Source organism: Prorops nasuta, unplaced genomic scaffold (genome assembly GCF_024137725.1).
Source record: "Prorops nasuta isolate Cenicafe-Biocafe unplaced genomic scaffold, Cenicafe_Pnas_1.2 PNAS00022, whole genome shotgun sequence".
Taxonomy (NCBI): domain Eukaryota; kingdom Metazoa; phylum Arthropoda; class Insecta; order Hymenoptera; family Bethylidae; genus Prorops; species Prorops nasuta.
In genome coordinates this window covers 774,214-787,317 of record NW_027116819.1, presented here as the reverse complement: position 1 = coordinate 787,317, position 13,104 = coordinate 774,214, and the positions used below count along the sequence as shown (strand labels likewise).

General features: G+C 34.7%; 1 protein-coding gene across 1 annotated transcript; it reads left to right on the top strand.

The window, feature by feature from the left end:
- The first annotated feature begins 2,445 nt into the window (after nt 1-2,445).
- Nucleotides 2,446-12,902, top strand: LOC136781404 (facilitated trehalose transporter Tret1-2 homolog). The gene is made up of 6 exons (XM_066740298.1): nt 2,446-2,780; nt 5,224-5,303; nt 8,113-8,460; nt 8,837-8,994; nt 9,618-10,070; nt 11,428-12,902. The coding sequence occupies exons 2-6, from the start codon at nt 5,247-5,249 to the stop codon at nt 12,038-12,040; spliced, it is 1,629 nt and encodes a 542-aa protein (XP_066596395.1). The 5' UTR covers nt 2,446-2,780; nt 5,224-5,246; the 3' UTR covers nt 12,041-12,902.
- Nucleotides 12,903-13,104: the final 202 nt, after the last annotated feature.

Sequence of the window (13,104 nt, the reverse complement as noted above, 5' to 3'; positions counted from 1 at the left end):
CACGATGATCGTAAGGCTTACACGAGAGATAAAAAGTAGCAACAAAAGCGCTTCGCTAAGAACAATGCTGCTTTTTTTATCGTAACAATTTTCTTGTAATTTTCCCGTGGCTTTTGAGATTTTTGTTGTTATTGTTATAATTTTGATTTTTTTTTTTAAATCTCGCAAAGTGAGGATCGTGTCGAATTGTTTATAAACGGAAAGGTGGAATCTGCCGGAAATAGAGTGTCCTCCACGATGATCGTAAGGCTTACACGAGAGATAAAAAATAGCAACAAAAGCGCTTCGCTAAGAACAATAATACAAAGCGGCTAATCCCTGACCCGCACAAGCGCCAAAGGAACGGTCGTCCTTGCGATGTTCGCCGTGCGTCGTGACAAATATCGATTTTCCAATCAATTTTCCTTTCATTCGCAATTTAATTAATTACATTTTTTATTAACCCCCCTCCCCTCCCTGGAAAACTGCTATTTTGTCCATTAGAGTTTTTTTCAACAAATTATTCGAAATTATCATTTTCACGTTTAATCGCGAACTCTCGGCGAACAAAGATTTTCCAATATTCCAAGCCTCGCGCCTCGTCGGAAAAATGCGATAAGCTGTATCGTATATACATATATATATATATATACTATATGTATATAATCGCATGGATCATTGCGTAACTTTAATCAGTATCGACCGGTTCGAGTATCGATTATATCGAGTTATTATTTTTCCACCTCGATCCGATACATTTTCGTCGGGAAATGACAGACTCAATTTTCCGACAACAACAAAAAAACAAAGAAAATATCTATGAAAAACTGATTTTCCGCTTTGCATGATTCGTCTTGGATGAAAAACTTTGTACAAAATATCTCAATAAAGAATTTTCTTTTTCCATTCCAGCCATTTTCCATTTTCGGAAAATTCACGATTTCCTAAATGAGACGATGATTTTTCTCAGTGGTGAAACAAGAAAGGTCCCTAGAGAAATCTGTTTTTTCATTTTCCAAGTTTTCCTGGGTCAGGGACGTTTAAAGTGGTGCGATCGACGGATCACTCGAGGATTTTTACTGGACGCTGCGTGTTTAGCTGGGATTTACAATCACTCGACTCGCGCTGCGTGCGGAGGCCGCGAGAGCAAACCGCTGCGCCGCCAATCGAGTCCCGCCCGGAGCCTCCGCTTTTTTCTACTCGATTGGCTGCGGGGACGTTGATCGAATCATTTTCCAGGCTTCGATTCAAATGAAAATTAAACAATTGTGAAAAACTCGATAATTAGGAAGGCACTAAAAATTAGGGAAAATCATGGCAAACAAAAATATATATATATATATATATCTTTATCTACTTTTATATGTACTTGCCGTCGAGATACTGCAGTGTCTCTCGATATATATATATATATATAGAATACAAGGAAAACTGGAAAATAAAACAAAATTAAGGGGGGGGGGGGGTCATTGATAAAGGGAAAAACAGATAAAGTCGAGTGGGAAAATCCAGAAACGAAAAGTCCAAGTAGGAAAATTCGTGTAAAATGTACAAGGGGGTTGAAAATACATATATATAGTTTATCGTGCAGGAGGGATAAGAGGGGGGAGGGTGCAAGAGGCACCATGTGCCGAGCACCGTGTGCCGCGTGCGGGCTTAATCAAAGCTGGAGCGACGGGGGAGAATATCGGACGACGTGGCATTTGCGGGACCTCGAGACGGCCCTGGCGAGAAGAGACGCTATAAATGCTAGCCAGCCCGCGAAAATCCTCTCAGTTTAACGCGAAAATTTGCCAGGCTCATTCGGCTTCGACCACTCGACGCTACCCAACTATTTCCCCACGCATCTACCTTTTCCAACCGGAAAAAGGAAAATTCACCCTTTGCAAAAATATTTCATACTTCGATATTAACTTTCGCTGCAGTCTGCAAAAAATTAACAAATTAACACTGGAAATTTTCCGACTTTTTTATAGTGTCGAATGAAAATTTTGAGCGAATTATTCTCGTCGAAAAGTGATATATAGTTGCCGAAAATGAATCTAATTTGAGGAGAAAATTTCGGTTGGTTGGAAAAGAGTGTTGAGAGCGGTGATCGAGATATATATAGTATATATAGTACACACGAAGGAAGAAATTATAATGTAAGGGGAAAAGGTGAAAAGCAGAGATCCAAGCATAACTGGGACCATCCAGTCGTGGAGAAGAGCACTGGTGCCAATGACCTTGACTTTTCAAGAGGCGTATCTGAAAATAAAACGGTGAGAAAATTTGGCTTTTCCGCGCGTCGTTGCGACAGAGAAATACGAAGAAACGTCACTGTAACAAAGACAGACAAATAATACAACGATCAGTGTTGAGGTGAAAATATATTTTCTCAATTATCGAATAGAAAAACTGATAAATTTTCCGAGAGGAAAATAGAGGGGGGAGGGGTGGGGAAAAGTTTGTCGTTGCTGGAAAAATTGCAGGAAAATCGCGAGACTGCGAAGAGGAGAGGGGGGAGAATAATTTTTTGAAAACGTCTGTCCGTCTGTCCGAACAAGAAGCGAATGACAGTGACGATCCAGGGAGATAATCTGGATTGGCAGTGATTGCCGATCTCGAAAAAGCGCACGTAATTCTACAGACGCTGCTCAATTTGACGCTCGAGGCCGGTCTCTACGCTGCAATCAAAGCGAATTACAACGATACCCAAACATGAGCCGCACGAATTTTCCAGACGAATTGTAAAAACTCCTAAAATAAACGCAAGGAGCATCACGTATATCGTTGAGGAAAACAAAACCGAGGAAATAACGGTGAGTCGGTACCGATTGGTCCATCTTTATTTAAACATTCAAAATTTAAATTCGAATTTTTTTTTAAATTTTCATCATCATTTTTTCTGTAGATTGTTTTCTTCGAATGATTCATTCTTTGTTTATATAAATTTTCTTTAAATATATTCGAATTAACGTTTGAATTTTCCGGAAAATTCTAGTGCAAATAATAATAATATTAGAAATTGTCAAAACATGTTTGAATTGACAATATTGTTTGTTTATCGATATTTGTAATCGATCGTTAACTTTGCCTGATTTTCTTATTGTCACCGAGTCAATCCGGAAAATACAAACGCATTTTCCTCGATTTATTTATAAACATCGATGAAACCTTGTTCCGATGCTCCCGGATTGATCGATGAAGATCTGATTTGATAATTGTGACGTAATCTGGAGCCAATTGATAGTCAGCATAACGATTAATGCGTAATATTTATCGCAAACTGGATCGTAAACTCGAATAATCGTTTAAATAATTTATGATGGCCAAATTTTCTTTTCCCACCATTTTCATTTTACTCGTTTCAATTTCTCTTCGAAATTGCGTCGTCTGCTGCTCCGAAAATATTTTCCAATGTTTATCACAGTTTCCCACGCAGATTCTTTTTTTGCTCGGTTATACAAACACAATAAACAAGATTTTCCACATTTTCTAGGAAAAACTTTGTGTGAAAAAACTTTTCACCTTTGACAATAATTAGAAAATAATAAACATAAACAACACAAGACGAATGTGGGTCGTTGAACTTATCTATCGAACCAAGGACATTGTACGATTATCGAGATTTGATAAGATTAATTCTGTGACAATTATTTTCTAATGTATTGTTTACTCACGTAAAATTCGATTAGATCAATGGACTCGTTGAATTATCAAATCAATTTGAAAATTCGAATCGATTTCCACACAGCTCCTCGTATAAACACAAGTTTTTTATTTTAAAACTGCTGCAAGGAATTATAAGATAGTTTCCATTCTATTATCTTCTTTTCATTCAAGAAATCTGTCGATGCAACAACTACCAATAACATTTCTCTCGAGATAATATTCAATACAAATATTGGTCAAGATTGCATTAACTTCCAGAAATTTTATCTCTCTCAAGACAGCTGATCGTAAAAATATTTGTAAATTCTTCCTTCGTTCAGTGATTTCTAGCAAATGCTTCGATACAGAAATAGCATTTTTTATGAACAACGTATCAGTCTTAACACTGATGATAATTATAATTGCAGGAATTATATTTTCATCTTTTCTTGATTAAATTTTATTGTTGATAAAGATAAAATTTCGAGGATCGATTGTTTATAAAATAATGCATCGTGCAAGATTGTTATATATAGTATATTCAGGGATTTTTAATGGATGTGAGCCTTACAAAAAACTATAATTTTTCCTTGACAAAATTATTTCTTAATCATCACTTTTCTGATTCAAAATACTCAAAATTATAGCAAACTATAGACATTAACTATATAGTCTTAACCAAAAGATTCAAAATTCTAGAAATCAAAACTTGCTTGAAAAATAAAAAAAAAATTGTAAAACTCTCAAAAACAGAAACCTGTACAGTCGACTCTTGAGTTTTCCTGATAAAATATTAATGATGATAATCATAAAAAATATGATAGTGAAGACTATTATAAAAAAAATGAATATTTAATTAAGTAAACAATGTGTCGTGTTAAATCAAGTCAAGCTAAAAGATTTGTAAGAACGAATATACATTTACAGTATAATTCTTACAAAAATGATAAATTTATCAAGAATGAACAATCATTTGCTTCAAAATATTCTACAAATTTTTGAATGACCTACCAAACGTCTCACAAATAGTTAAAATGTTATCATAAGTCAATTCCTATGATAGTAAAGATCGAATAAAGAAATGTTTAATGTTTAATAAATTTTATTCTTCAAAATCATTGGTTCCACGTGAGGTTATCAATTTTGGATAACTTAATTAGACACCATCCATATATATATATATATATATACATATATGTATGCTATTGTTAATAGACAAAAAGTTCTCAACAAAGATTGTTTATAAAGCATACAAACACGTGAAATTGCACCACGTGCGAACGATCATTGAATAATACATAATAACACTGGATCTAATGACTGTCACGAGATAACACGTTCGAAAATTTGATGCCTGAACAGGGTTAATAGATAAATTGCATTAAGCGCATGACTCCAGAATGATTTGATTAATTCAAATATGACTCAGCAGACGCGTTAGAATAATCACACATCATTAAAAATTTCCCACACAAGATCAAAGCTCTCATTCGTTCTTTCATCTGAACAAAAACACAAGTCACTCTTATACTCTTACCCCCCACTCTCTCCAATTTCTTAACAATACAAATTATTTTTACGTGTGACAAACATTTCTCTCTTTCTTCGCAGGTTTCACCTCACCTTTTTCCACGATGATAGCTCAAGTGAAACTCTGGTGGAAGCTTGTCCATTCTGGAGACAAAAAGGGTGTAAGTCTCACTTGATTTTATCAAATTTTTAACACAATTTTGTAAATTATTCCATTTGAAACGTTATCCTGTTTGTTCATGATTTTTTTTAATTAATTATTATAATAATTGGTTGTGTTAAATTTTAATAATTACCAATATACTTATTATGGAGTTTTAGTGTAATAGTGAGATCGAAGAAAAATGTTATTAGGCTCAGTATTTTGTGTTATTTTTTTAAAGATTAAAACATCATTTTTGGTGAGTCACACTCGATTCTCTGTTAACAAGATAATTCGAAGGTTTTTGATTGACCAGTATGCTAATTCGTTAATTATGTCTGCCATTATCTGCTATCGAATGAAAAATATTCTTCCATTTAAGTTCAAGGTTTTCTCCCTAAACTGAATTTAACATCCCCCCCCCCCTTCATTATCAGTGGTTTTCACTCTACCTTGCAATAATGGATTTATTCATTTGTAATAATTTGGTAATTAAATGGTTAATTAAATATGCAAGATTTGGAAAGAGGATTTGACATTATTTAGCTTAAACGGACGTTTCTACGCACCTATCTCGCTCGTCGTTATTTCCTGTTTGTATAGCTCTTATTACGCAAGTGAATAATGACTGCTCGAAAATCTGCCAAAAGGATCTGATGAAAATCTGAAGGCACGAAAACAAAGACCAACGAAAATCACTGGTAAAACTACTCCTAATAATTTCTTTAAACAATCACTTAAAAATACTAGCAAATAACTTGTTTTAAAACGATTCTTATCGTAAAACAATTTAAACAATTGAAAAGAAGTAAATAATAATTTTGATAAATAATGACGGTTGAAAATTTGCCATAAGGTTCTTGATCAAAATCTGACCAAACAAAATAGAGATTTGCAAGGTCACTAGGAAAATTCTGGTGATTTAAACAAAAAAATGCATAAACAATTTACTATTTTTTAAAACGATTGTTATCATAACATAATTAAGAAACTTTAAAAAAAGTTAAACAATAATTTTGCAATACATAATGACCATTTAAAACTTTTTCTAAAGAATTTGATGAAAATCTAATACGTAATGAGAAAAATCTTTGAAAATTACTGGGAAGGGTCCTTGCTTTTAAGGAAGGAAGAAACGAATAAAACACAATTAACGACTGTGATAATTAATAAAAATAATTAAAATTTAAATAATAATTTATATATATCGAATTTTGAAAAATCTAATTAAATTTAAGTCGAGTTAAGATATAAACATTGTTTTTTTTTGCTTTTTCTTTTATTACTGGTTAATACAGAAAAGCGGGGAATTAGTGGAACGATAAATTGCATGGAAAATAATAAAAAGCAGAAATGTTTGGGGTAAGAAATTCTGTAAGAGCGGAAGAATAAAAAGGATCTCGGAGCTCGTTCACCGGTGATTATCTCTTGTTATGTTCTCTTATTATTATTACGTAAGAGGATAAAGGATCACAATCGAGATTTAGCTATAATAACCGACAGTTTAAATGTTTAAACTGTCTGTTAATTTTCAAACAATTTTCAGTAAAATTCCAATTTTATTTAGCATATACAAACACGTTCGAAAAGTCCTTTAATTCTAGCATCAAGTTTTTGTTGTTGTGAAACTTGGCGAGATAAATCAGTAGAGACGCAAAAACATTCGTGGCAAGAAATTCTGAAAAAGCAAGAAGAAAAAAAAATCGGAGCGCGTTCACCGGTGATTATCTTTCATTACGTTCTCTTATCACTGTGGAATTACATAAGAGGATCACAATTGAGATCCAGCTGATCAAAGACGCATAGATCGGAACTAAAAAATCTCGACGTCTGCCGAACAACCCCCCCCCCCCCTCCACCACCAACATCCACATCGTTTTTTCTAAATTATATAATTGTTTTTTTAGTCAATCACACTTTTTTCAACTACGAATTAAAAGTGAAACTCCAACAACACGAGTCGTTCTATAGCACCCTTTTTAAATTTTGTCTTTTTATTGGAAGAGGAAAATTTGGAAATTCTGTTAAAAAATTGAGTGTAACGATAAAAATAGGTGGAATGAATAGAGGAGAAAAAATTGCAATGACCTATTAGAAAAGAACAATACGAGAAGGTTTCCTTCTTTTATTTATTTATAAAGAATAACAATTAAGAGTAGTGACTGGCGATGGCCTCATTGCACCAGTTAAGATTTCCAGCAACGATTATATAAAACTGCATTGTATTCCATTGAGTAATCACAGTTCTATGCATTTCTGCATTTCCTTAACGTGCCACCATTAAAACGTTGCATTTCTCGAATACTTTTTCCATTCACTGGCTACAATCTCAAATCACAATAAATCGCCCTTATCCAACTCTTCCCTTTGATATTTTCTGATCAACAAATGAGAATTTTTCATTAATTTTTCTGCATAAATATTTGGCAAATTGATGCTTAATTATTTAATTGTTTTAGCAACGTTACAAATGTTAAATTGACAGAGAGTGCAGTATTGGAATTAATTTTTCTGCATAAATATTTGAGAACTTGTTGCTTAATTATTTAATTATTTAAACAAAGTTAAAAGTGTTAAAATGACAGAGTGCAGTATTGGAATTAATTTTTCTGCATAAATATTTGAGAACTTGTTGCTTAATTATTTAATTGTTTAATTAAAGTTAAAAGTGTTAAAATGACAGAGTGCAGTATTGGAATTAATTTTTCTGCATAAATATTTGAGAACTTGTTGCTTAATTATTTAATTGTTTAAACAAAGTTAAAAGTGTTAAATTGACAGAATGAAGTATTAAAAAAATTGAATAATTATTGGCATGAATTTTACAGATTCTAGCAGGATTAGCAGCTCATTCCGGTCAGATCTCAGTGGGGTTGTCCCAAGGATTCAGCGCCATTTTGGTACCAAAGCTGTTGGAGTCGAAATTCGCGAACCAATCGGAAGCTTCATGGATCGCGTCTTTGGGAGTGATCTCGAATCCTTTGGGAGCGATAATTGCAGGGTTATCAGCAGAATGGTTCGGCAGGAGATCCGCACTGGCCTTGGCAACGTTGCCACATGCCATTGGCTGGGTCCTCATTGCCTTATCAGAAAACGTACCGATGCTGTACGTTGGTAGATTCATCAGTGGAATTGGAGCAGGAATGGCCAATGGAATCTACTTATACGTCAGTGAGGTCAGAAATACTATAAAAAAGCAGTGTATACTAAAAACAGTACTTGTACATTTTTTCAATCATGTCAATCAAGTTTTAAATATTAATAAATATTTTTTTTTTATTCCTTAAATAAAAAATACACATCTCTCCATTTATGATTCGGAATTCGAGTTACGATGATAATTGCTTTATCAAGAAAGCAGATTAGAGTCCAATGAAAATTCTTAGACTGAGAAGAATTCATTTTATAAAACTGTAAAGGAAATTCTTTGCACGGTGGAAAATGATTGATTTATTGTATTTGTATCGTTATATAATAATGTTTTGCAAATATTATTGGTTTCCTATAATTAATCGCAGATTGCGAGGATATAACGAAAGAATATTTCTTCAGGCTGCAGCAGCACACCAAAGAGCCTGGTTAGCCAGTAGCGGCCCTATTCTAGTCTCCTTCGGAGTGTTGATAGTTTATACTTTAGGAGCAATCACAAGCTGGCAACGGACAGCTGCAATTAGCGTCGGTCCAGCAATTCTCTCATTGGCACTTTCCAGGTAGATATTTACCATTGTTACCCTAGAACTCAATGTTAATTATTCTCGACCTCTGTCCACTACTTTAAAACTTGTATATTTACTATATAGGATGTTTCATGTAAGATGAACACTAGAACATGGATACAAAATAGCGTGTATCTCCTTAACTATGAGAGATATTCCATTTTTCCATAGGACCTTTTCGAAGCCCCTTATTATTAGCTTTCAAAAAGGTCATGTGAAAAAATTGAATATCTCTTATAGTTATAAAGAGATACGCGTCTTTTTGTATCCAAGTTCTGGGGCAGCTTGTATTTCATCTTGTAAACATCCTAATGTTATTTATTGATTTAGTATAGAAGAATATACAAATTGTTCAGATAAAACGAATCAGACTATGGACATAAAATGCTATTTAACTTCGCAACTAGAAGAGATAGCAATTTTTGCCATAAGACCTTTTCGAAAGCAATTCAAAAGACGCTTCAAAAAGATTCTATAACAAAAATAGCTATCTCTTCTAGTTGCGAAGTTAAACAGCATTCTATGTCCATGATCCGATTCATTTCATCTGAACGACCCAGTATAAAGGGAAGAGCATGCAGGCAGCGAGGGTATAATTTTGAAATACTGAATTCCAGGATGATACCGGAGAGTCCAAGTTGGTTGGTGAGCCGTGGAAGGAGGGAGGAAGGCAAGGATTCGTTGTTATGGTTAAGAGGAAGCGGAAGTTGCACGGAGAAGGAATACGAGGAGCTTTGCGATTGCAGCGCGAAGCGTGAGGAGAAGCAGAAGAGTTTGGTCGGGTCGCTTCACAGGCCGAGCGTTTGGAAACCATTCCTCATCCTCCTCCTCTTCTTCACTCTTCAACAACTGTCAGGGATCTACGTGATCCTCTTTTACGCTGTCAGCGTCCTCAAGGACATCGGGCTTGACATCAACGAGTACCTTGGCAGTGTGGCCATTGGCATCGTCAGACTGTTCGCTGCCATTGTCGGAGCTGGATTGGCCAATTGCGTTGGCAGAAAATCCTTGGCCTTCGCCAGTGGATTCGGAATGGCCTTATCCGCCTTTGGCGTTGCCTTATCCTTCAGGTTTGCATGTTTCTACTCGATGGTCCTATATCCTGCACTACTTTAGAGATATTTATTGCGATCGTTGTACAATTTTTTTTCTTCTATTTCATGTTCACAGCTGAGATGATTCTTGCAATAGAATCATCATTCCAGAAGATTTTCTAGTCGTACGATCAAACCTGCTACGTTTACTTGCTTCTACTCGATAGCCCTATATCCTGCACTCCTTTAGAGATATCTATGGCGATCGCTTCATAATCTTGTTTCTTCTACAAATTCGTGTACACATCTAAGATGAATCTGGCAATAGAATCATCATTTGAGATTTTCCATTCGTCCTGTCAATCCTGCACTTTTACGCGCTTCTACTGGATAGTCCTATATCCTGCACTCCTTTAGAGATATCTATCATGATCGCTTCACAATCTTGTTTCTTCTACATTGCAATTTCATGTACAAAGATAAGGTGACTCTTGCAATAGAATCATCATTCGAGAAGATTTTCCATTCGTCCAATCAGACCTGCACTTTTTTTACTTGCTTCTACTCGAAAGCACAATATCCTGCACTCCTTTACAGATATTTATCACGATCGCTTCATATTTTTTTTCTACAATTTTATATACACAGCCGAGGTGGCAATCGCTTCGTAATCTTATTTCTTCTACCATTTGATATGTACAACTGAGTTTATTCTTACAATAGAATCATCATTCCAGATTTTCCATTCGTCCAGTCAAACCTGCACTTTTACTTGCTTCTACTCAATAACCCAATCTCCTGTACTTCTTTAAAAATAATTATTGCGATCGCTTCATAATTTCGTTTCTTCTACAATTTTATATAAAAAGCTAAGATGACTTGCAATAAAATCATCAATCAAGAAGATTTTCCATTCGTCCGACCAAACCTGAACTTTTCTACTCCAACCTAAAATTTCTATATAAATTACTCAACACACAAACATAACGGTTATACCCTCGAAACTTCCCTCGCGTTACACATTTAAATATCTCCTAAGATCCTTACACGATACAAACGCTCGACAAGAAGCGATATACATACGTGCCTCGTTCGATCGCTCCTCGTCAACAATCCGGTCTTTCCCATTCGCGTATCTCACCATCATCCTTGGCAAAATTCATTGTGATGAATATTCGATGTGAAAGTCTCGAACGATATACAAGTCGACTGGTTATATATATATATATATATATATATACACCTTTCTTCAAAGCCAAATCCCTCCTTGAAACGAATCAGGGACTCTTCATCTCCTCGTTTCCTCATTTAACGTTTCCTCCATTACAACTTTAATCTTTAATGATTTATGGGTTATTAGGTTGTAACATTATTTTGGGTTTCATAATTTCAGGTACAATCAGACATCCTGGGTACCTTTGGTCTGCATAGGAGGTCACGTGTGGTCGTCGATGATAGGGTTCCTAACGCTGCCTTGGGTGATGACGTCAGAACTGTACCCTCTGAGGTTCCGAGGTCCACTCGGGGGTTTCACCACGAGCATCGTGCAGATGTTAAGTTTTGTGGCTATAAAAACCTATCCGGATATGAGCAGTAGCATTGGACTGGAGAACAGCATGTGGATTTTTGGCTCTGCTGGACTTCTCGGTGCCCTCTTCGCCCTTGGAATTCTCCCTGAGACCAGGGGCAAGAGCCTCGAGGACATTGAGAAGAAGTTCTCCAATAAGAGTGATGATGGTGATGATGATGATGATGACGAAGAGAGGCCCAACTATTTTGACAAGAGAAACTTGTTTATTCAGCCAAATAACGTGACCTTGAAAAAATATGCTACCATTTCTGAAGAAAAACTCACCACCATGGTGTCCAATGCCTTTGTTTACGATAACTTTTCTTTCGACCTTGGCGTCAGCGACTTTCCTGAAAAAGACAGCAAAGAAACTAACGGTAATGTCCATCAAGATCGTCTTCCTCAGGTTTTCCAATGGGAACACTTGTACATTTAGTCAATTGATAAAAGAATCTCTCGATGATTATTCTTTTATCATGGAGCCATGTTTACCTGTTTAACCTGCAGCCAACTCAAACGACATCTACCTGTTGATTATTTTTTAGCAAGATTTTTAATAAACTCCTACATTTTTGCATAGAAAGATAACTGTATTTGAGTAAGTGGTAACCTTTTGTATTAATTATTTGTTGACTACTTTTTAGCATACTATTAGCTAGATTATCAAATGCCATTTCAAATGTGATTTCAAAAATTCTTTAGAGACTCGTTATTGGCAAGGACCACGAGTTCATATCCTATACTCAGTGTAAGACGTGATATAAGGTTATAATAATTATTGAAATCTGTTCAGTATTATCAACATTCCTAAGTTTCTATCAGAGACATAGTTTAGGAGCAAGATTATGGCTGGCTTTACATACGATTGCATTTCTTGTTAATTAATGCTGGCTCAATTATAGTGTTTATAGAGAAAATGTTACTTTTTATTTATATCGTGTAGCATCGTGTTTCTATAAACATTATACAAATGTATATATTTAATTAAGATTTAACAATGTGCATCTTAAGAATTTTCTGAGTCTTCGAAGAGGCTTCTATATGAGATCATTTTGTCATCTTAGAATTTATGTAACAATCGTAAGTGCAAAGTCTTCTGTTTTGTATTTTTTATTGTTAGTAAATAAATATGTATAATTTTTTACGAGATCTCGAATTTTTCTTATTCGTTTAGCCATGATTTTTTTCAGCAGATTAATTTAAAAAAAAAGAAAGATACCTTCATTATCGACTAGAATTATTATCTCACTCTTCGTACCATCCACCAGTCGAGGTTGATAAAGTAAAAGCAACTCTTATCGTTCACGGATAAAACAAAATCAATAAATTGGTACTTAAATAATTTAAAAGTAACAACATTTATTTTTTAAATTATAATCTTAATGAAATTATAAAATCAGGTAAATTTAATATTAACTGATGCTTTGATTGTTAATGGAATATTTCTCTTCATGATTATTCATACCCATTTTTTATAGCAGTCTTACGAAAAAATATTAT